The sequence below is a fragment of the Dendrobates tinctorius genome, unplaced genomic scaffold (assembly GCF_039654945.1).
Source record: "Dendrobates tinctorius isolate UK_male_01 unplaced genomic scaffold, ASM3965494v1 ptg000129l, whole genome shotgun sequence".
Lineage (NCBI taxonomy): Eukaryota > Metazoa > Chordata > Amphibia > Anura > Dendrobatidae > Dendrobates > Dendrobates tinctorius.
Genome location: NW_027361797.1, coordinates 25,825,694 through 25,848,284, shown reverse-complemented (window position 1 = coordinate 25,848,284; position 22,591 = coordinate 25,825,694). Strand labels below are relative to the sequence as shown.

Sequence of the window (22,591 nt, the reverse complement as noted above, 5' to 3'; positions counted from 1 at the left end):
CTGGTTTGAGCTTACAAATACTGAGGTAAAACACTGACCAAACACTGACCGTGTGAACATGACCTAATAGAAACTCGTCACCACTTCTGGATTTATCACCCACTCCTGGTTTTGGCGTACAAATACTGAGGTAAAATACTGACCAAACACTGATCGTATGAACATGACCTAATAGAAACACGTCCCCGCTTCTGGATTTATCTCCATCTCCTGGTGTTGGCTTACAAATACTGAGGTAAAATACTGACCAAATACTGAACGTGTGAACATGACCTAATAGAAATTCGTCACCACTTCTGGATTTATCACCCACTCCTGGTTTTGGCTTATAAATTTTACCTCAGACCGTGTTCAGAATGGACTGAAGAAGGTAAAATCTCATGTCCCATATCCAACCTATGTAGGTCACTCCACCAGTGGTGACATCGCGGCCGCCTCTCCGGCATATCATCAAGAAATCTCACTTCTACTTTATTACACGATTAAACCAAAGTTATTCACCCTGGATTCATCCGTTAATATAAAAATAGAATAAAAAAAAAAAAAAACACAAAAAGAAGCCAAAAACCATTTTAAAAAAAAAGGTTGAAAGTCCTGCTGATGGAATGGCGCTCTGCTCCTTCAATGTTCGACGTTCCCTCAGGAAAGGAATTCGTTGTTCCACATTTACTTTTGTAATCCTATTTTTTTTTTTCTTCGTTTATTGTTTTTATTATTTGTATTGATTTCTGGAGCTCAGCCTGCGCTAAATGAGTTTAAAATGACTTGACAATGTTATTTCATTGACCAGGTCACATTTTTTTTCGGCGTCCCGGGGGGGGGGCAGTTTTTGTTTGTGTTGAATGTTTTTTTGACACCCAGCCATGACTCTCTGTGCTGGCTGTATATTTCTTCTCACACTGGATAGATGAGCGATCCAGGCTGGGAAAGGAGGATTGTGAAATGACAATCTGTGGTCCTAGCACGCTCAAGTTTTGCCCTGTGAAAAACTTGTATCCCGAGGCAGAGTTTTGCCCTAAAGCGGGCTGGCTCTGCTCCTTCACCTTCCCGGGGACTCTGCCTTGAGTGAGTAGGATCTTGTCGTGTTTGGGACCCGATAGACATCAGGGGGTGTTTGTCCGAGAATGAAAGGAGCGTTCGTTTCTTCTAGAGCTGCTGCTATATGTACAGTAAGAATACTTCTTACACTGTGATATGTACAGATTTCTCCTGTTTTATGGGGTTGTGTAGCTAAAATGCCTAAAAAGCAACCACACTTTTTTGTATTAATATAATTATTATTTTATGCTGGATATGTAATTAGTAAAAGTATGGTAATGGGGTTAATGACCGTATTTTTCCGCCTTCCTTACTTTGAGTAGGGAGGGAGCATCGTCTTCACTGTGCGGCTACGTTCACACGTGCGTATAAAAAAAATACTCCCGTTTCGTCCTGAAAACTCAGATGATTGCTTTTTTTCTCATTTGTCATCTATGTGCAATACGTTTTTATACAATAGCAGTTATTAAGAACGTATAAAACTAAATACAGTTTCCTATGGTAAAGAATTGCAATATATCCATAAAAATTGGATGATATATATATATATATATATATGTGTGTGTAATAAATATATATATATATATATATATATATATATATATATATATATATTTTATGTGTATATATGTCTCTTCAACCACATTGAGAAATTAGTGCATGCTGTGATTTTTTTTTTTAAATTTTTTACGCAAATATTAGAAGAAAAAACAAACCAAAAATGCTCTTCTGCACTGCCCCATTGGGATAACATTGGTCCAGGTGCTGTCCGTTTTTTCATCTGGATAAGCAAAGTTGTCCAGAAACTTAAAAAAAAAAAGGTAAACCTTAAAAGTGGCACAAAAGGTATAGCAAATAAAGTGCAAGTACTAAGGCCACTAAAGGTACTGTCACACTAGGGCTACTTTCACACATCAGTTTTTTGCCGTCAGGCAGGATCCGGCTATTTTTAGAAAAAATGGATCCGGCATAAATTTTGGAGAAATGTAGAAACGGATCCGTTTTCTGCCGGATCCGTCTAGCAGGTTACATCTGTTTCCTGGGGGCTGGCCAATTGGATCTGAGCATGCGCAGACTTAAAATAAACGGATCTGGTGGCTGGATCCGGCGCCCATAGATTTTCATTGTGGCAAAAAGCCGGAAGCGTCGGATCCGGCGCTTCCGGCTTTTTCGCCGGAGACAAAAAACGTTACAGTAGCCGTTTTTTCCAGACGCCGGAATGAGACAAGTAGCCGGATCTGGCAAAAAACGGATGAAACGCAATGCCATCCGGCGCTAATGCAAGTCAGTGGGGAATAACTGGATCCGGCATTGCATTTCGCCGGATCTGGTTTTACAAAAAAAAGCCGGATCGCGCCTGACGGCGAAAAACTGATGTGTGAAAGAGGCCTTAGCGATATCGCTAGCAATATCGCTATAACTTGTGACGTTATAGCGATATTGCTAGCATCATCGCTGTGTCTGATACTTACCTCCGACCCGCTCCCCCGCTGGTTATGGCTGATCGCGCGAGAACGTCCTGGACCGTTTCTCGTCGTCAGCTTCCTGCTGTGACGAGTGACGAGCGTGGACGCGGGCGGGAGGACGTAGGATCGCCTCGTCTGACAGGTAAGTAGCGACCCCCGACCCCTGCTATGTCGCTGGTGAGATCTGCCTGTATGGCAGCTCACTAGCGACCACTTAGCGATGTACCAGCGATCCTGACCGCGTCATATCGCTGGTCAGGATCGCTGGTACATCGCTAAGTGTGACAGTACCTTAAAAGAGGAGCAAATGACTGCAGAAAGCTGGAGAAACAGCGATGAGGAATCAGGGTCTTTGTGTATATATCTAATCAGTTGTTACAGGACAGGCCAACATCTGTTTTCTCCAGGGAGGCAACAACATAGGGGTCATTAACCCGATTACTATATTTTTGCAAATTAAATTTCCAAACTTTATTATTATTAGTAGTAGTAGTAATAAACAAAGTCTAGATGACACTTTTAATTAATTTATACTTAATTAAATTCAGCAAATGACCCACTCACTATGCTTGTGCTCAGTTTACCCATTATCCTATCTCCAAAAGAATTTTGGAAGGCAGTGCTCAGTCACACCTTATACCTTGTGGATATGTATGGAGAGGAACGTGTTATTAACTACTTGTGCATGTTCAGAACTTGAGTGGTAGTTATGCAATGCTAGGAAAAACTATATTAATAAATATTTAGGTAAAGAAGAGGCTTTTCCTTGCAGTCCTATGCAATTTATATACCACAGACTTATATGCGTATTATCACATACAATTAGTTTTATACATAATCTATAATTACAGTATATGCATGTGTATATATTTACTCTTTTATATATAGCGTCATTACTTCTACAGCGCTTTACATACATTATAATCGCTGTCCCCATTGAGGCTCACAATTAGAGATGAGTAAACCCGAACTGTAAAGGTTCTGAACTTCGATCACGGACTTCTCCCGGAAGTCTGTTGTATAGTTCAGAGTTCCAAGAGGAGTGAGAGAAAGAGAGAGACCCCTTAATACAATTATTTTAGGCTATGTGCACACGTTGCGGATTTTCCGCGCAGAAACGCAGGTAAAACCGCAGGTAAAGTGACCTGCGGTTTTCCTGCAGTTTGGTCTGTGGTTTTGCCCTGCGGTTTCACACCTCTACTATGTTAAAGGTGTGAAACCGCTGCGGAATCCGCACAAAGAATTGACATGCTGTAGTTTGTAAACCGCAGCAAAACCGCACCGTGAGCACAGCGTTTTTGAAACCCCATAGGGTTTCATTGTACTGTACCATGTCAGCGGAACTGCTGTGTTTCCACAGGGCCAAAAACGCTGCAGAAACGCAGCAGAATCTGCAAGGTGTGCACATAGCCTTACAGCACCAAAGTTTGGGTCCCTATTGATATCTTTGGGGATAGAGTCCTGATGCCGAGCTGAACTTTGGACAAAAATGTGGTTGAACCCAACCATCTACAGGTCTGCTCATCCCTACTCACAATCTGAATTCTCTATCAGTATGTTTTTGAAGTGTGGGAGGAATGAGCCCAGGTGAAACTCACAAGGATACAGGGAGAACATAAGGACTTAGTGGGATTTGAACTCCGTGCTAACCACTGAGCCACCATGCATATATGTCTGTGGATGCACACACAAATACGTGCACATATACACACACACGCACATATCTATAGATATATATTCATATACACACACACATATATATTTACGGTATATATACTCATATACACACAGACTAAGCAGTATATTCTTTACTTTACGTATACCAGTTGCTGTAAGTTGGTCCCAGTGTGTCCTGTAGTCATAGCCATGGACTGCGGTTTGCAGAGATTTGCCGTTGCACATTTACCGCCCTGTAGCCTGGTATTTGTCTGATTACTTTAATGTCAGTGCGGGGCTCGTTACTGTAAATGTGACATTTACAGGATATTTTCTGAGTAGTATCTATAGGACTTGTATGTCCCACAGTGTTCCCTTGTTGGTGATGATGTATGGCAGCTTCTGCTGACGGCACTGATAAGGCTGCATACTTCACATACCACATGGCTGCAGAGACATGCATGAGGGTAGCCCTGTGTTTGTACAACTCTTAGATCCCCTGCATTGATAGTGTACAAACCTTGTAACAATGTAGCAGGCTTTGTTTTAACTGAAAACAAACATGTAAGGTGCTAAAAGTCATCACACGCTTGTTTTCCAGACTGATTTAGAATTATTTTGTATCATTTCACCCAAGTTCCTACTGTTGGGTGAGATCTAGAAAACCTTTATAAGTTTGTTTGATCACTCAAAAATATTTAGAATTGAGAGTCCTCAGTGGTTGATACCTTTTAATGGCTAACTGAAAAGATGGTAACAAGTTGCAAGCTTTTGATTTTTTACCATCTTTTCAGTTAGCCATTAAAAGGTTTCAACCACTGAGGACTCTCAATTCTAAATATTTTTCTGTCTACTGGCTAACACTGTACAACGATATATATCTTTCCTGCTGTATGATCACTCAATGACTTGTTATTTTCCCTCTACATATAACACAAAGCAAAGAGCCCAAAAAAAGTATTGCATCATTTGCAGGGGGTGAGCGTGTCCGTGCATTGAGCCGAATGTCCGATGACGTCATTGTGCATCATCTTAGTCTTCGTGGCCAGGTCCTGAGTGGTTCCTTCACAGACAAAAATTCATAACTGGGAGTTCTAGAAACAGGACGCCCTATAATGAGCTTTATTCTGGGGGACAGGCTTAATAAAATGGGATTGTCTGAATAGGAAACCTATGGTTCGATTAAAGGAATCCAGAATATATATTTTAGAAGAACATGAGATATTCTGATATTGCAAAGTCAAGATGTTCTGGACCTTTCCTTATCAGGCACTGAGAGAGCTAACATGCCAGTGTGTAAATGCATTATTTCTTAAAGAGGTTGTCTATTATTCTTGCAACCCGTTCTTAGTTGCTATTTTCCTTCTCCAATGCCAACGCTATCCCAGGGCTCGTGTGACGTTTTGTCACGTGAGCCCTGCAGCCATTCAACAGCTGCTTCACTCTCACTTCCTTCAGCCTAAACTGACACGTAAAGTAAGAGCTGTTGCTAATGCTCTCTGACTTCCTCCAGCGTGAAGCGGCCACTGATTGGCTGCAGCGCTTGGGTGCCCTTACAAGGTCACATAAGTCTCTGGGGAGCTAGTGCCGTCAACTTTAGAATGGCGCCAGCACCGGAAGTGAGTATAGTATGTTTTTTATTTTATAATGTGGAATATATCGATTGAGAAGGGGTTGTCCGAGTAGGAGACGACCCCTTTAAGAATGTAATCATGCATATTAAATTTCAGAAAAGTTAAGTGTTTTCAAGATTATTTTTTTTAACCAGAATGCAGTAGACTTTTACTTGCCACCATAAAGTGATTATGGCCCATAGACATGAAACCCTCCAGAGACGCACTGCCAGGTATATAATGTGTATGTGAAGATTAAACGGAGATTACGGTAGATTGCGGAGGCAGGCTTTGTGGCCTAGACATTGAAAAATGACGATTTTGTGTCGTCTTCCATTCATTTGCAAAATAATATCGTGAAAGAAAGAAGGAACATCACTCGGCCTTTAACAAAGATTGAGCGCTATTACCATTTCAATCAATATGAATCCAGAATTGGATTTCTCTACTTATCTGCCGCTATACATTGTAATAGAGTTTCCATGTCACAAACGTTACATTCGAAATAGAAGTACATAGAACATTTAATATTGATCTCTGAATCTATTATTAATGTAACCAATTCCATTCATACTATGTGCATCCTTCCTAAAGGAGTGTCACAATTGGGTCTTATAATAATTTATAAATCAGAAAGAGATGCAAACGCGCGATAGTGTCTCATACAGGCAGTAAGGTGACAACAGATTAGTAGAACCGCTCACCCAAAGGTACTGTCACACTTAGCGATGTACCAGCGATCCCGACCAGCGATATGATGCGGTCAGGATCGCTGGTACATCGCTAAGTGGTCGCTAGTGAGCTGCCACACAGGCAGATATCACCAGCGACATCGCTGGGGACGGGGGTCGCTACTTACCTGTAGTCCTCCTGACGTCCTCCTGCCCGCCTCCACGCTCGTCTCTCCACAGGAAGCTCCGCAGGAAGCTGACGACGAGAAACGGTCCAGGACGTTCTCGCGCGATCAGCGATAACCAGCGGGGGAGCCGGTCGGAGGTAAGTATCCTCACAAGATCTCCTTCTCTACTCCCCTCTTATCTCCTCTTCCCACAATCGCATACAAGATTTCTCTCGCGCATCACCCCTACTCTGGAACTCTCTACCACAACATATCAGACTCTCACCTACCATCGAAACCTTCAAAAAGAGCCTGAAGACCTACCTCTTCCGACAAGCCTATAACCTGCAGTAACCACCGATCGGCCAAACCGCTGCATGACCAGCTCTACCCTCGCCTACTGTATTCTCACCCATCCCTTGTAGATTGTGATCCTTCGCGGGCAGGGTCCTCTCCTCCTGTACCAGTTATGACTTGTATTGTTTAACATTATTGTACTTGTTTTTACTATGTATGCCCCTCCTTACATGTAAAGTGCCATGGAATAAATGGCGCTATAACAATAAATAGTAATAGCGATATCGCTAGCAATATCGCTATAACGTCACAAGTTATAGCGATATTGCTAGCGATATCGCTTAGTGTGACAGGCCCTTTATAGGTTTGTGGGAGACACACCTAAGAAGCCTAGAACCCAGATGCTGCAGCTTCCATTAAATTATCAGAAGAACAACAGCGGGGGTATGGAAGGAACGCTGCGCTCTCAGGAATCATGACAATCCAATGGTAATCAAAAATGTAGGTTTATTGTCAATGCATGTAAGAGTCACCCCTAACTTCTTCTTCAGGAAAAACATAAGTACATGAAAACCTATGTTTTCTATACATGGGTGTCCTGAAGAAGGAGTCTGGTTGACTCTGAGATGCGTTGACAATAAACCTACATTTTACTATACCATTGGTTTGTCATGATTCTAGAGAGAGCAGCGTTCCTTCCATACCCCCGCTGTTTTTATTCTTGTAATAATATACACATTTATGTATTCATCTTTGCCAATATAATCCATTTTTAAATCTGCGCGTTTTGCAATTATCACTCCTAACGAAGACCTTTCAGGTTGAATTTACCCTCCAGTTGCCATTGGACCTGACCTGTAGTGGTTTCAGCTTAGGGTCATGCGCAGTACAGAGTCTCTCACTCTCACCTGGCTATCTGCCAACATAGCTGTGATCTGGAGTGTCTACTGTGAGGGATGATGTCACAGAAAGGTAAAGCCTTCTTCATTGCAGAGAAGAGAGCTCATACCAGGAAGCGGGGGTATGCTGGTAACTAAGAGGAGCGATGTATTGCAGGATGGAGCTGTATACAGGAGGCTGAGATTAGAGATGTACAGTGGAAGGAGGGAATCTGTGTACAGAGGCAGAAAGGAGAGCTATACTGCAGGAGGGGCTGAAAGGAGTGATGCACTTGCAGGATAAGGCTGTGTACAGAGGCTGAGATTAGTTAAGCTAAGAGATCAGTGAAGTGAAACGGCAAATGCCGCACTATTGATGCATATTGCAAATGATCATCTTCTGCTATATGCATCATTAGAGCATTATTTGTGGTTTCACATCACTGGTCTTTCAGCAGCAGGCAACAAACACAGCTTTACTCTGCCTTTGTGGAGGAGTGCAGGACAGTTGAGCTCTTCTAAAATCAGCTAACGATGTAAAACCACACTGCAGCTATACTGTCGTAAGTAGAAGGTAAAATTGATCAACCCAGGTACTGTACAAGAGCAGTGAGCGCACTGAAGACTAGAGTGAGTACTGCACCTAGATTAGCTGGATGGTAACGTGGAGAGGTGGGGCTTGTCAGGAGCATAGAGGGAGGGGTCTGCAGCACTGAGGAGAAGAAAGTGCTGCTGGGAAATGTAGTTTTAGCAGCTAAGAATCAGGCTGGCCATTCTGCAGTGTGAAGCTGGATGCACTGAGGGGCAGCTTTGTGACAAATAATGTGATTCTGTGAATAATTAAACCCATCCAGCTCAGTTTGGAGTTTATTCCCCATAACGCACAATGCAGTAAACCTTATACATTTAACCATGCCATAAAGTATGAAACATAAATGTCTGTCTGTCATTTCCAGTTACTTGGCGACCATATCGAAGATGCAGTGGAAAGCACCTTACAGTCCTTTTTCTTGTCATTGCTGGTCTTACAATGAATGACAGCATGGGGATGGGGCCTACGGATGCCGATCGACGGCGACTCTTGTGACCAGCCACCCTTAGCTCGCCCTAAAATGAATGTATTGTCATAGGAACATAGAGTCCAGCTAGGGATGTGGCTGAATGACCGTGTACATATAGACTTGATTACACATAATTTTTGTAGATTTTTGCATCAATTCTTGAAGCTTTGTGGGGTTAGAGCTGAAGATGACTACACAAAAGTTTTCATACTTTTGTTTCTTCAGCTTTTTATTAAATCTTTATGTTCTCATTCTGTGCTGGAGAGTACTTCTTGTGTCAATCACAGTGCATCAGGTCTGACTGTTCCAGCGCTGTCCCCTCCAAAGCATCCGCTCAGCCGGCCAGTCTTTTTCCATCTCAGAAGCAATTTTCCCACAGAAGATGGTGTGGGGGCGTCCGAAAACATTAGCAAGAAATAGAAAACTCATCATCTTCTCTCTCCCTCGTCACCCTCCTTACTTCAGAACAGACGAGCCCACGAATTATAGTTTTAAAGGGACGGTATAAACAGAGACCCTCCTCCTACACCCTAATTCAGTGGTCATCAGTTGTGCGGCTCAGCTTCTCTTACTGCAGGACAGTTTCTCATCAGGTTTTTACACAAGATTTTTCTTTTTTTTTTTTTTTTTTTAATTGCTGACGTCAGAAGTTGTTTTCTCAGCATTGGTTTATTCCTCATATGTGTTGCTGGGAAATGCCTTCTTCAAGGCACAGATGTATGAAAATAATGCCCTAGAAAAGCTTACACCTGTTCAGGGTCCTACCATCATCACCAAATACTCTGGGGGTTCCAGAAAACAGATCACAGAGCATTGACTAGTGACGAGGTATTATCTGAGCATGCTCGGGTGCTAACCGAGTGACTTTGACGTGTTCGAATAATATGTTCGAGTCCCCGCAGCTGCATGTCTCGCGACTGTTCAACAGCCTCAACTCATAGAGATTGGCTAACAAAAATGTAATCCCTGCATTTGTTGCTGCTATCGAGGAGCCGCGGGGCACAAATTTATTTTTTGAGCATGCCAAAGTCGCTCGGTTAGCACCCGAGCATGCTCAGATAACACTTTACCCCAGCACGTTTGCTCATCACACGTGATGTCACCTTGCTCTATATCCCAATCAGTAAATCGTTGACGTAAGAAAACTTTTTTCTCTATCTTATTGGTGCCATGTTATGTCTCCATACAATTCCAAGATTGTATGAAGCCATAATATAGATTTGACAAGGAAGGTTTTACATACTCGAAACCAGCCTGAATTTTAGGGCACAGTCAGATGGCTTTATAACACGGACAACGATCACATTGCAATGCTCGGACTGGCCGGCGGCTCTCCTAACCGGAGCGTGACAGTATGTATTTCTATGCAGCTGTCCCTCTCGGGTCAGGAGAGCCGCCAGCCAGTCCGAGCATTGCAATGCGATCGTTGTCTGTTTTATATAGCGGACTGCGCCCTTACTGTCTGTATCATGAGTGGAAAACACCCTGACGCTCTCGTTCGTGGCTCTGTGGTGATGCAAGTTCAATTTTGAAAAGGTCATAGGGTGAGGACTATGAAAATGTACATCAGGAACTTATCACTGGAGTATATGTTGAATGCAATGTACTCATCAAAAATGCAGATTTCATCATGGGAAAGATTAACAAAAAATCTCATAAAGACCATTTTCTCCAACCACAATGACCATATGGTGTAAAGAGCTATTGCCGAAAATCTCACGGACAGATCATCGCTGCCAGTCACGAGCATCAGTATTTCCTAGTAATGGTTATAACGAAAGCCAATTTTATTACAAGTATATTGGCCAGTTGTGACCTGATAATGATTTTTGGCCGTAGTTTATTCCTCTCTTTCTTTATGCTGATCATATATCATCACTTGGATTAAAGAAAATTGTGATAAGTGTAGCGTATACAGTCCTTTAGAACACGGGAATGTGCTCTTTGGTGCTTTATGTTTGACATGTCCGTTACTTGATATAAATTTTACATATTTTCTACCTTGTGTTCTTAACATACAAACCTTGGCCATGAGCAGAAATCAATTTTGGGTATTGAACCACTATTGTGTCATTAGCCGAGTAGTGAGGAGCTTCAAGTATCATCAGACGTTCCCTATGATAGCCACATCTCAGTAGCGACTGACAGTATAGTTCCAGGGGTGCAGCAGAAAGGCAATCCTTCCCGGGATCTGTGTTTAAGCTATTTGGAGGGGCGTGTGGTGGGGTGTACTTCCTTTCTGAGTGTTTCATGTAGACTGCCAGAGCAACCACTTTCATGATCACTTCAGATGTTGTCTCAGCATCTGCTTCACTTCTCTTCCTGTCGCGTGGGGTGAGTCTTAAGGCAAAGAATTTTCAAAGCTGCTACTTCTACACTGCAGAGACAAGTAATGCTTGTAGTGCGACCACAATGAGTACGTGACGCTACGTTGGTGGCGGTACAATTCTCTAAGTAGGATGAGTATATATCGAAATGTTTCTTTAATTGCTTTGTGATGTTTTGTATTTTTTTGGACTTCTCGAGCGGATTTGTTTGTGACCTCCCCTTGTTCTAATTCGTTATCCCCTTGGCACGTAAGGAGTTATAGTTAAAGCATTAGTAAAGTTTTGCTACCAGTTATAGTACTTGCAGGATGTGATATAAATGTTTGATTTGTGCCTTGTTACCGTATTTTTCTTTCCTCTTTGCTGATTAATGTAACATGGAGTCTTGTTGTAGGATGCATTGTGCATAGTGTTTGTATGGGTTGCCTGTACTCACCCTTGTTATGTTCCTGAATCTGTGACCATATAATAATTGTTATTATATAGCATGTATCGGTACATTGCTTTCCCACACTCCCGACTGGCACATCTGCTTAGTTGTATGACTACCCTCAGGGGAGCTATGGTCCGAGCTTTACTTAGTGTCACTCCGCTTTCCCGGAAACGGTTAATAGCCGAAATGTTTCCAGCCACTCTGAAGAGGATGAGACAAGTTTTCAAGAGATTTTTTTTTAAGGGTGGGAACGCCTAAAGTGCGAGATACCTCTGTGCAACCCTGATATCCTCTGCAGGTATGTCTGTATACTTGTCTGGGGACTCGCCAAACCAAAGTTGTGATCATTTGGGGTAGATGGGGTTTTGAAGAATGCTTGGTTTGGCCTTTGGTCACTATGAAACGGCCGATAACGGTGAACAATAGGTTGTATTCATCTGCACAGCCGCTGACTTTTTCATTTTGGTCTTTTCTTTTTTTTTTTTTTTTTTAAACCTGAAATTCGAGATGGTAGATATGTAGTAGGAATGTGTTACACATACGGTGTAGGGTAAATGTTTTCTTTATCCATGATCATACACGAAGCCCCGGATTTTGTACCTTGCTAAGCATGAACCACTTTGCATCTTTCGAGAAATATTTTTGCATGACGGAGATGCACAGATATTAATGATTTTCTTAAGGTTGGATTGGGGAAAAACTGTAGCTCAATGTACAGTTTCTCTTCGAACTGTTGAGTTTATTCCTCTTATAAATGGCTCCTAAAAGCCAAGTCAATGAAGCAGTTTGTCTTAAGATGTCCTCTCTCTAGAAGTCCCTTAAATCGTACCCCTAACTAGGAAGATCACCCTAAGAGTCGGCCCTATCTGGAACCTGTTCTTTAGTTTCCCTATAAGGGTGGACCGGGCTTTATAGGGTCATTGAGAGGCTGTAGGATCATGGTCAGCCTACATTATGATATACGATTGAAAAGAAACAGTATTAAAAGTAAGGTGTCATTCAGACAGCCATGATTTTTTTTTCTACATAAAAACGCAGACTGTTGTCCATCAGTGACAGTGTCTGTGATTTTCACTGACCGTGTCTGTGATTTTCACTGACCCATAGACTTGCAGGGGTATTATTGATCCGATCAAAAACGGACATGTCTCTGTGATTTTTTTTGCATACCACTTGGTCCACAAAAAAATACGGACATTATAATGGGTACGTGTTTTTTTTCTGTGAAAAACATGTAAGTGACTCACGAACGTCTGAATGAAGTCTAAATTGAGGTTTCCAGTCATCAAAACTTCTCCGCAGAGGTGATAACTGATCACTGGAAGTCCCTCTGATCAGGATGGGATATCTAATCCTGCTTAGGTTGAGGGCCACATGGCGACACACAGTTGGAATTTTTGAGACTTGCTTGTAGTGGTACCTTGCAGATCAGTGGTCGATCCCATTCACTTGCATTATGCTGCGATGTAGCAATGACATACAACGTAGAAAGGAAATACCAGCCCCACTGCTCCGGAAGTGTACATGCTCGAAGAAAGGACTGACGTCCTGGCTTAATGTAGACGAAAACCTCAGCACCGGAAAAGACGAAGGGAAGAAGTTCTTTCTGCAATAAGTGAATTATATTTTGATCTGGTAAGAATCAAACCAAGGCCTGCACTTAGCCACATCTACCCTAAGCCTGGCTCTTCTCACATGCAGATGTTCTTGACAAAGACCATTGTTAGTCAAAATGTTGGACCATTTGTACCTCTTGCCGGATCAAAATAAAACTCAATTACCGCATCAAGAAGTTCTGCCCTTAGTCTTTTTCGGAACGGCGGCATACAACAATCTTAGGCTGTGCAATCTGTGTCCAGGCCACCAAGTCACCATGTACCTCCAGCCTAAAGTAGAATCACTCTACTGAAAGTAAGGGGATTGGCGCGGCACAGCCGATTGTAGCTCTCGGTTATCTGACTCCTATCACCAAACCTTTGGATCGATAATGGGAAAACCCTAACAAGTTTTGTTTTTCTACTTCGTGATAAAGGTCGTGATTAAAAGTGGAAGTACTACTTAGAACTTTTGGTAGGTCTAGACTTGTATTTCCCAGAAAGTGAGTTGCAGGCTAGAACTCCACCGTGGAAGTGACATTTCCTTGCGTTTTCTGTTCGCGGAGATGTTCTTGGGGGTTTCTCGTTCTCCAGGGTGACTGTATTTGACATTTGCAGATTGTGTGGGTAATCTCAGCCGGTTATCTCACGTTAAGGCTGTGTGCACACGCTGCGGATTTTGCTGCGGTTCCGCAGCGGTTTTGGCCGCTGCGGACCTGCAGCAGTTTTTGCTGCGGTGTACAGTACCATGATTCCCTATGGGAATCAAAAACCGCAGTGCAGACGGTGCGGAATTTTCCGCGCGGATTATCTGCGGTTTTCAATCCGCAGAAAGAATTGACATGTCAATTCTTTCTGCGGATTCTCCTGCGGTTTGCCATCTCCTCCATTGAGGAGATGAAAAACCGCAGGGCAAAACCGCAGAGCAATCCGCAGGTAAAACCGCAGGTCTTTTGACCTGCGGTTTCACCTGCAGATTTTACAAAATCCGCACGGATGAATCCGCACATAATCCGCAGCGTGTGCACACAGCCTAATGCCGCGTTGACCTTGGCCTTTGTCTAAACTTCTGAGGGAACTTGCTTGAAGACAACTTGTATGATGTTTGTGGGTGGACTGCAGCACCATGGTGGTTGGCTGCCATGTCCCCTCCACCAGCAGTGACGATGCGCCTTGTCCCAGTAGTGGAGGCCGGATTTATTATTAACTTCAGAGTCAGGGTTGGTTCTTATACTGGGAGCACAGTACTGCTGGTGGGTGGAGAGCTGCTCTACAAAGGGGTGGAGATCCTCACTGCTGTTTCCACAGCTCCACTTCCCTGTCTAGGAGAATTCACTGTGTGTGCAAGTCACAATTGAAAGGAAGCACCATGGCTTTTTCCCTGGCTTAGACATGTAATTTGTCCACTCAATCCCAAAAAAGGCTTGTGTGCCCTCTCCGCAGACCTTTCTCCTCTTTGCTGGATATATATATTATTTGGAAGGAGCCTCATCATGATTGATAGCAGTAAGAAGCAGCCGGGTTTCACCGAGATTATACCTGCTGGGGATTTTGATCCATTGAAAGACAAGGAATGCCTTGATGCAAACAACCAGAAAAGTCTGAAGGAAGGTCAGTATGCTTGTGGTGGTGGCTGCTGGAGGGGGATGCATTGCAATGCAGACATGATCCAGATGAGAGTGCGGCTCCAGTGTGTGTCTGCAGTGTCCGCAGCCCTGCACCCTACATCTGTGCTCTGCATTACGCCTGCCAATAGGACCAGCCTGTGTGTGGGTGACCCAGAGTCTATCATGGGCCACACTGTCACCCAGGCCCTGTAGGAGCACTGGACATGGTTATGGCCCTTCTCTCCTGCTTCCTAATGGTTAGCAAAGTGGGTTTAATTGATTGGCATTAACTATTTCCTCCCGGCCACATTCACATATTATTAGTCAGTAATTAGTTTCTGCATCACCTCATCCTTGATTAAGTTCAGTCATATCGTCCCCAGATCTGGACGTTGTATATTGTCCACAGACTGGTACGGTACGGTCAGCGGTGTCATGGCCATCACATTACACCTTATATTGACCACAGGCTGTATTAACATTCATAAAGTATCTGCATATTTATATATGTTTGTGACTATATAGGTGTGTGTGTATGTATATCTCTCTCTCTCTCTCTCTCTATATATATATATATATATATATATATATATATATATAGTGTGTGTGTGTGTGTGTATATATATATATATATATTGTGTGTGTAATATATACATACACACACCCACACATGCACACATATACACAAACATATATATATATATATACACATGCATGTACACATCTATATACACACACGCACAAACACATCTATATAAACACAGATACACACCTATCTATCTAAACACATATACACACAAACACACATCTATATATACACATATATATACACACACGTATCTATATATACACACACACATCTGTCTATATAAACACATATACACACAAACACACACATCTATATATACACATATATACACACACGTATCTATATACACACACACATCTGTCTATATAAACACATATACACACAAACACACATCTATATATACACATATACACACACGTATCTATATATACACACGCACACATCTATATATATATATATATATACACATATACACACATACGTATCTATATACACACACACATCTATCTATATATACACACATACGTATCTATATACACACACGCACACATCTGTCTATATATACACATATGCACACACGTATCTCTATATACACACACACACACACACGTATCTATATATACACACATCTATCTATATATACACACATACGTATCTATATACACACACGCACACATCTGTCTATATATACACATATGCACACACGTATCTCTATATACACACACACACACACGTATCTATATATACACACATCTATCTATATATACACATATACACACATACGTATCTATATACACACATCTATCTATATATACACATATACACACATCTATCTATATATACACATATACACACACGTATCTCTATATACACACACGTATCTATATATACACACACACACGTATCTCTATATACACACGCACACATCTATATATACACACATATGTATCTATATACACACGCACACATCTATCTATATATACACATATACACACATACTTATCTATATACACACACGCACACATCTATCTATATATACACATACACACACGTATCTATATACACACACACGTATCTATATATACACACACACACGTATCTCTATATACACACGCACACATCTATATATACACACATATACACACATACGTATCTATATACACACGCACACATCTATCTATATATACACATATACACACATACTTATCTATATACACACACGCACACATCTATCTATATATACACACACACATATCTAAATATACACATCTATACACACACATCTATGTATATAAACACACACTTGCACTATAAATAAAGTCCCTTTCAGGTATCACTATGAGCAGGGTCCATGATGGCTGTTGCCCGGTGCTGACTCTGCAGTGGGCTTACTTGCAGCCTGATATAAAGCCGCCAGTATCACATGGTGATATCAGGACTAGTTGTACTGGAGGACAAACTCGCCTCCGCCACATCCGTGAAGCTCAGCCCTGCTACATCTGCACTTGCACTTAGTGACTCAGGCCCTTTGCATGTTGTGGCTGCTCCTCTGAGCACATTAGTGCTGTGTAGAAGGTGCAGAGGGCACGACGTCCCAACCTGGTCTATAAACAATACTCACGGATGACATCATCCTCCATCTGTCTTGTGCTGCTGGGCCGGTATGAGCTCACCATACCGGGGCCCCAGGTCTAGGTGTAAATCATTACCTCTGCTTTGTGAGGATACAAATCTCCTCCTCTGTTTCATCTTCTGATATTAGTGTTGCTCCATTTGTTTCATTCATACTTGTATTATGATTTTGCAGGATCTTTCTTTCTGTAGAGCTGAACTGAGGTTGTTGGATGTCACAGAGCCGAGGTTGTCATTTGGCACTATAATCTGACAATAATGAGCTTTATATAGTGCCGACATATACCACGGTGCTTTACCATTAATGAAGGTTCCCACTTTATTTATTTTTTTAGTTTCTGGCAAAGGCTCGCGGTGTGTAAAAAGAAAGTCAACCACACCTACACTCTGCCGCTGTATCGGCAGCTTTCCTTGCTGCCATCCTCTGTCTTTGTTAGTACGGCTGCAGTGGTGACATCACCACTGCAGCTGATCACTGGACTCAACAATCTTGCCCATCTAGACTGCACTAGGTTTTCCTTATCTAATTTAAGAGCAGTATAAAGTAGGGGCAGATACCCTGATTCCAGCGACGTGTCACTTATTGGGCTTATCGTTGTGTTTTTTTCTAAAATAATTGTTTTATCAGCAGGAGATTATCACTGACTACTTGCTGCCAGGTAGTCCAACTTCATCCTCACCACTGATTTTTAGCACATAAGGCTATTTTTCAAAACTGCAGCACCCAGAAAATTGACACATCACTGGAATCAGGGTCTCTGCCCCTGTATCTGGCTGCTGTTATATGAGGTAGCAAAAACTTGGTGGCAAATTCCCTTTAATATGGTTGTCTTTTTTTAATACCCTATTTCAGAAAGGTTTATCTCTGCTGGGGGCTCCCCAGATTTTTAATTTTGAGGCCAGCATTTGCATTGCATCCATTGAAAGAAAACTTGTCACCAGGTCAAATGTAACAAATTTTTACTCTTATTTTATTTCCATCTCGCCTTTTGTTTATTTTTTTTAAATCCGCCATACAGCTCCAGAGATATGGGCCTTTTCATTTATTGCAAATTCTTATGGTCTTTAACAAGTGGGTGTGGCTTACAGAATACTCTGAGGGGGGTGTCATTAGGCTTCCTTCATTACTACAATGTTAGCACCGCCCGCTGGGTAAAGAGCATAATAATTACCGTAGCACTAAATAAAAAGGCCCATATCTCTGGAACTGTATGGCGGATTTAAATTAAAAAACAGAATACTCAAGGGAGAAGCGAGAATAAAATATGAGGAAGAACTGGTCTCTGTTGGTCTGATGTCATGTCCTCTTTAAAGGGGTTGTACACTATTCGAACAATCCCATCTCAATCAACATGTTTACCCCTGCAAAATAATAACACTCTCTTTCAGTGCCGACACCATTCCAGCGGTGTCTTCACTGGCTCTCCCAGGGATCTCATGGCATTATGTCACGCAATCCCTGCTCCCAATCAGCGCTGGCTTCACTCTTCCGGCCTTAGAATGTATCAGACATCACGAGGACATGAGCGGCCAGCCGCAGCTCTGACTTCCTCTTGATTCGTCTGAACAGTGAGGCCAGCATTGATTGGTCTCAGGGATCACGTGATATAATGTCATGTGAGCCCTGAGAGAGCCAGTGCTGACACCGCTAGAACAGCGCGGAAACTGGAGGTGAGTATAAGTGTTATTATTTTATGTGGGGGGAAACATGTTGATTGAGAATGGGTTGTCCAACTAGTGGGACTATCCCTCGAGGGACTAGTCCATGAGTATCCCTTGTTTTCAATGAATGTCTGTAGTATCCCAGAGCTGGCGTAAATGCAGTATTTTTGCTAGTACATTTTTTTGACTCTTTTGATCTATTTTATGCTGTTTTCTTCATCTATATTCATGCCAAGTTTCTAAATGTTGTTGGTTACCCGAAGAAACAGGCAACAGGTTTTCTCTACTTTGCTGACGTGATCTCACCGCTTTGCTCTCACATCATACCACTCTCTGCTAACAGGAAGCCATCAATATTTTTTGATCTCTGACCATACGTGAGCGGAGAAGGCGTCACTATGTGAATCGAGATTGGTACATTATAGGGACAGGGTTTACAAAGTTGCTCAACTATTTATTTATTTGTAACATTTTAAAAGTGGAATGTTAAACACTCCGAAGCGGAAAAGTGGACAATTCCTTTAAATTGCAAATTCCGTTCTTGCTCACCTGTCTGTATATAATCGGTAATTGTGCTTCTTTGGTATTGGCCTGGTCCATGAGACCACGGTGATCTGCAAACTTTCCATCCTGAAGGTTTATCAAGGGCAGTCTCTCTGCAGTGTCATTTTTCACAATGAGTCAGACGTCTGTTTCTCAGGTCGCCTGTATAGTGTGCCGTGAGTGGCCGTTCTGCATCGATACGTGATGTTTTATGGTTCCTGTATTCATTGTGAGAATCAGATGTGGTACCGAGAATCATAAATGTCTGGGTGTAAATGACGTGCACTCGCTGCACTTTTTCCTGGTTCTATAGATCAAACTCTTTAAAATCTCCATGGTTTGCTGTCTAAGTAACCACAGCATGTTCCGTAGCGGATGTTGGGTGTTGTCGCCGCAGCATGTATTTCTGCTGTTGTGTGTGGCTACAGGGTTATACCCGTGTGCCCGGCAGGATTCGCCTTGTCTTGGATGGCATCTTCTATACAGACCAAAAGATGATCGTTGTCAGCAGCACATTTTCCGTTGTAAAGAAGGGTGCACTGAAAATCTTGGCACCGATCATCCATCCCTACACGGCTGGCATCGGCCCCCGACTTGTTATATCGTTGATCAATACTGTAACGTAAACCTGCCTTCGTTTCTTGAAATATCAAAAGATCCGCACCCTTCTGGGACAGCGTGTTGGCACCCAATATGGCGGGCATATAGGATGGCATTCGCTTTTTTCCCAGACTTCTCAGTGACCATTCTTCGGTGATAATTTCCCGCGCTCCTATACCGCTACGGCAGTGGACACTCGGCAGTCAGGAGTCTGGGAAAGCTCGGTGACAGCCATAAATTAGAAGTGTTTGAGTTCCCAGGCGTTGTACCCTCATGGCTCCTGTCAGCAGCCCATTATGTGGCGGCACTATGACCTGATCTACTTATAAATGTATGGAGTGAGGCAAGACAAAAAAAGGAAGGTAATAGGAGTGCAGTGGGCAAGAGGCGAGGCATCGGATTGACCGTGGCTACAAACAGAAATGTCTATGCTAAAGCCTAACCTGGACAAGGTAGCCAGAGGAAATGGCGGTACGGGGGCTCAATCTACTGGATGTATCAATTGTAGGATCGTTTTAGCAGTCTGATCGTCATCAATGGAAATTAAGTAAGGGGTGAGTTTTTTTTTTTTTTAGCCAAAATTTGTATAAAAGATTGTTTGCTGATAGAAGATTCCCAGAAAGATCATTTGTGGCCCGGTGTCACTGAACATGTGTGACCCATCACCAAGGATTACCAGCAATCGTTCAACCAGCAACATACTTTAATGTATTGGGGGGGATTTGCATGGGTTTCTCCACAAATATATTTATCAACCATCAACAGGCAAGGTGATGAATTTATGGTGGTTGAGGGGTCCGAGTCCTACCCATCACAAAAGAATGGGTCTTGGCTCTTAAGGAGCAATCTGAATGGCGCAGCAGTGGCGTAAGCGCCCCACCGCCTCAACCAACTGACGGAAGAACAGGGCGCTCGTCAATGTCGGGATTTATCAGCCATGACCACTGGATAACCCCTTAATCACCTACCTGTAGGATAGTTAAAAACTTGTTGATCGAGGGGGCGTCCCGCACCGATTGGCAGAACGGGGAACTTTTATCCCTGTGGCAAAATGGAGTGGCAGGTCAGCTATCCGTCCACCTCTCCATTCATTCTGTATGGGGCTGCCAGAAAAAGCCAAGTGCAACACTCAGCAGCCCCCATAGGGAATGAATGGCGGGGCAGTCTAGCATGTGCATTGTAGTTGGATTGTAACGGAAGATAAAAGTGCTGCATTCTGACAATCGAGCAGTGTCAAGCTTTCGTGACCCCCCCCCCCCCCCCACTAATAAATAAGCAATCTTGATAAAATGTTTTCACCGGATAACCAGTTTTAAGTGCTTCCTTCAGCTACTTACTATTAATGTGAACAGTCTCTTAGACATCTGTTGTTGAAGAGGCAAGAAAAATCTGACTGTGTTGTGTCTGTCAGTACAGTAGATGTAGATTTGCGCTGGAATAGATGGTGCCTGTAGTAAGTGATGGCATTTTATGGGACTTTGGGCTCCATGTTCTTGCTGTGCAGGAGATAGACAAGCCTTCAGGTTAGGGGGGCTGTGTGTATCCACAAACGCTGAGAGCTGGGCGTTGTGTAAGTAATGTGTATGGCCGGTAGCAGCCGAGTATATACCGTCTGTACACTGATCACTCGTGTCTATCAGCAGGCTGCAATAAGGGCCTCACCTGTACTGTTATACGCTACTAAAGGCACGGACGAACAGACCCCGGGGGACATGGGCCCATTCTGCCTTACAGCTGCTGCTTGCACGTAAGGCTGTGTCCAGACACGCACTTTATGTGGCTGCATATTTCCCCACATGGCATCCTACAGACATATTCAGGCACGTCGGGTGCACAGAGACGTGTCAGCTTCTTTCTCCATTCAGTCTAATTGGATTCTAGAGGCTGAACGTTTCTGAACTTCCACATTTTTCAGGGTAATCTTTGTGAATAAGTTTTGTTCTCTGCTGTTTTCATGTTGTACTTCCTCAGTGTGCGCTTGGTGTCTGTTTCCTTCCTTTATCAGTCCGAGTTGTGCTATGATCGTGTGCAGTGGTGGTCAGGGTCTCTCAGGTAGGTCTACTGCCATATTTTTCCTCTTGCACTGGCAGCATTTATTGTGGCGGTGAAGATGCCGCAGCTGGAAATGAAGGCCGGGATCCCTGAGGGTCTGAGCTATGTGCACGCTGAGCTTTTCTGAGCAGAAACTCTCCAAATCCTCCTCCATTGCTCATAACTTCTCAGAAACCTTCAGTTTCTGCTCAGCAAAATGACTCCATGTGAACATAGCCGTATGTAACATTTCAGTGCTTTCCAATGTAGGATATAAACTGGTTGAGCTGCTCTTACATAGCGACCTAACAGTTTGCAAAGCAATGGGGTATGGGGGGGTGAAAATACTCAACAATATACTGGGAGGGGGACAAGGACCAAAATGTACTGATGATATCTCGGTTTAATTTTATAGACTTTGATAAGTGGTTACATGTAGTGTAGGAGACTGGTACTGAACACCTAGTCCGTGGCACTAGTGTGCACTACTGCTGTAATACTACTGTAATGCTGTAGTACGGCTGGAATACTACTGTAATGCTGTAATACTACTGTAATGCTGTAATAATACTGCAATACTGCTGTAATGCTGTAGTACGGCTGGAATACTACTGTAAGGCTTTAGTACTGCTCTAATGCTACTGTAATGCTGTAATACTACTGTAATGCTGTAGTACCGCTGTAATGCTACTGTAATACTACGGTAATGCTGCTGTAATTCTGCT

General features: G+C 42.8%; 1 protein-coding gene across 4 annotated transcripts in view; it reads left to right on the top strand.

Annotated features, from left to right (window-relative positions):
- Positions 1-22,591, top strand: part of MRTFB (myocardin related transcription factor B) — a 334,459-nt gene that overhangs the window by 209,196 nt on the left and 102,672 nt on the right. The window contains exon 1 of one of the 4 annotated variants that reach the window (XM_073542886.1): positions 14,518-14,813. The exons of the other annotated variants lie outside the window; for them this stretch is intronic. Coding sequence (XP_073398987.1) covers positions 14,696-14,813 — 118 coding nt within the window. The 5' untranslated portion in view covers positions 14,518-14,695. Of the gene's footprint in view, positions 1-14,517; positions 14,814-22,591 lie in introns of those variants that run through there. 4 annotated transcript variants of the gene reach the window in all.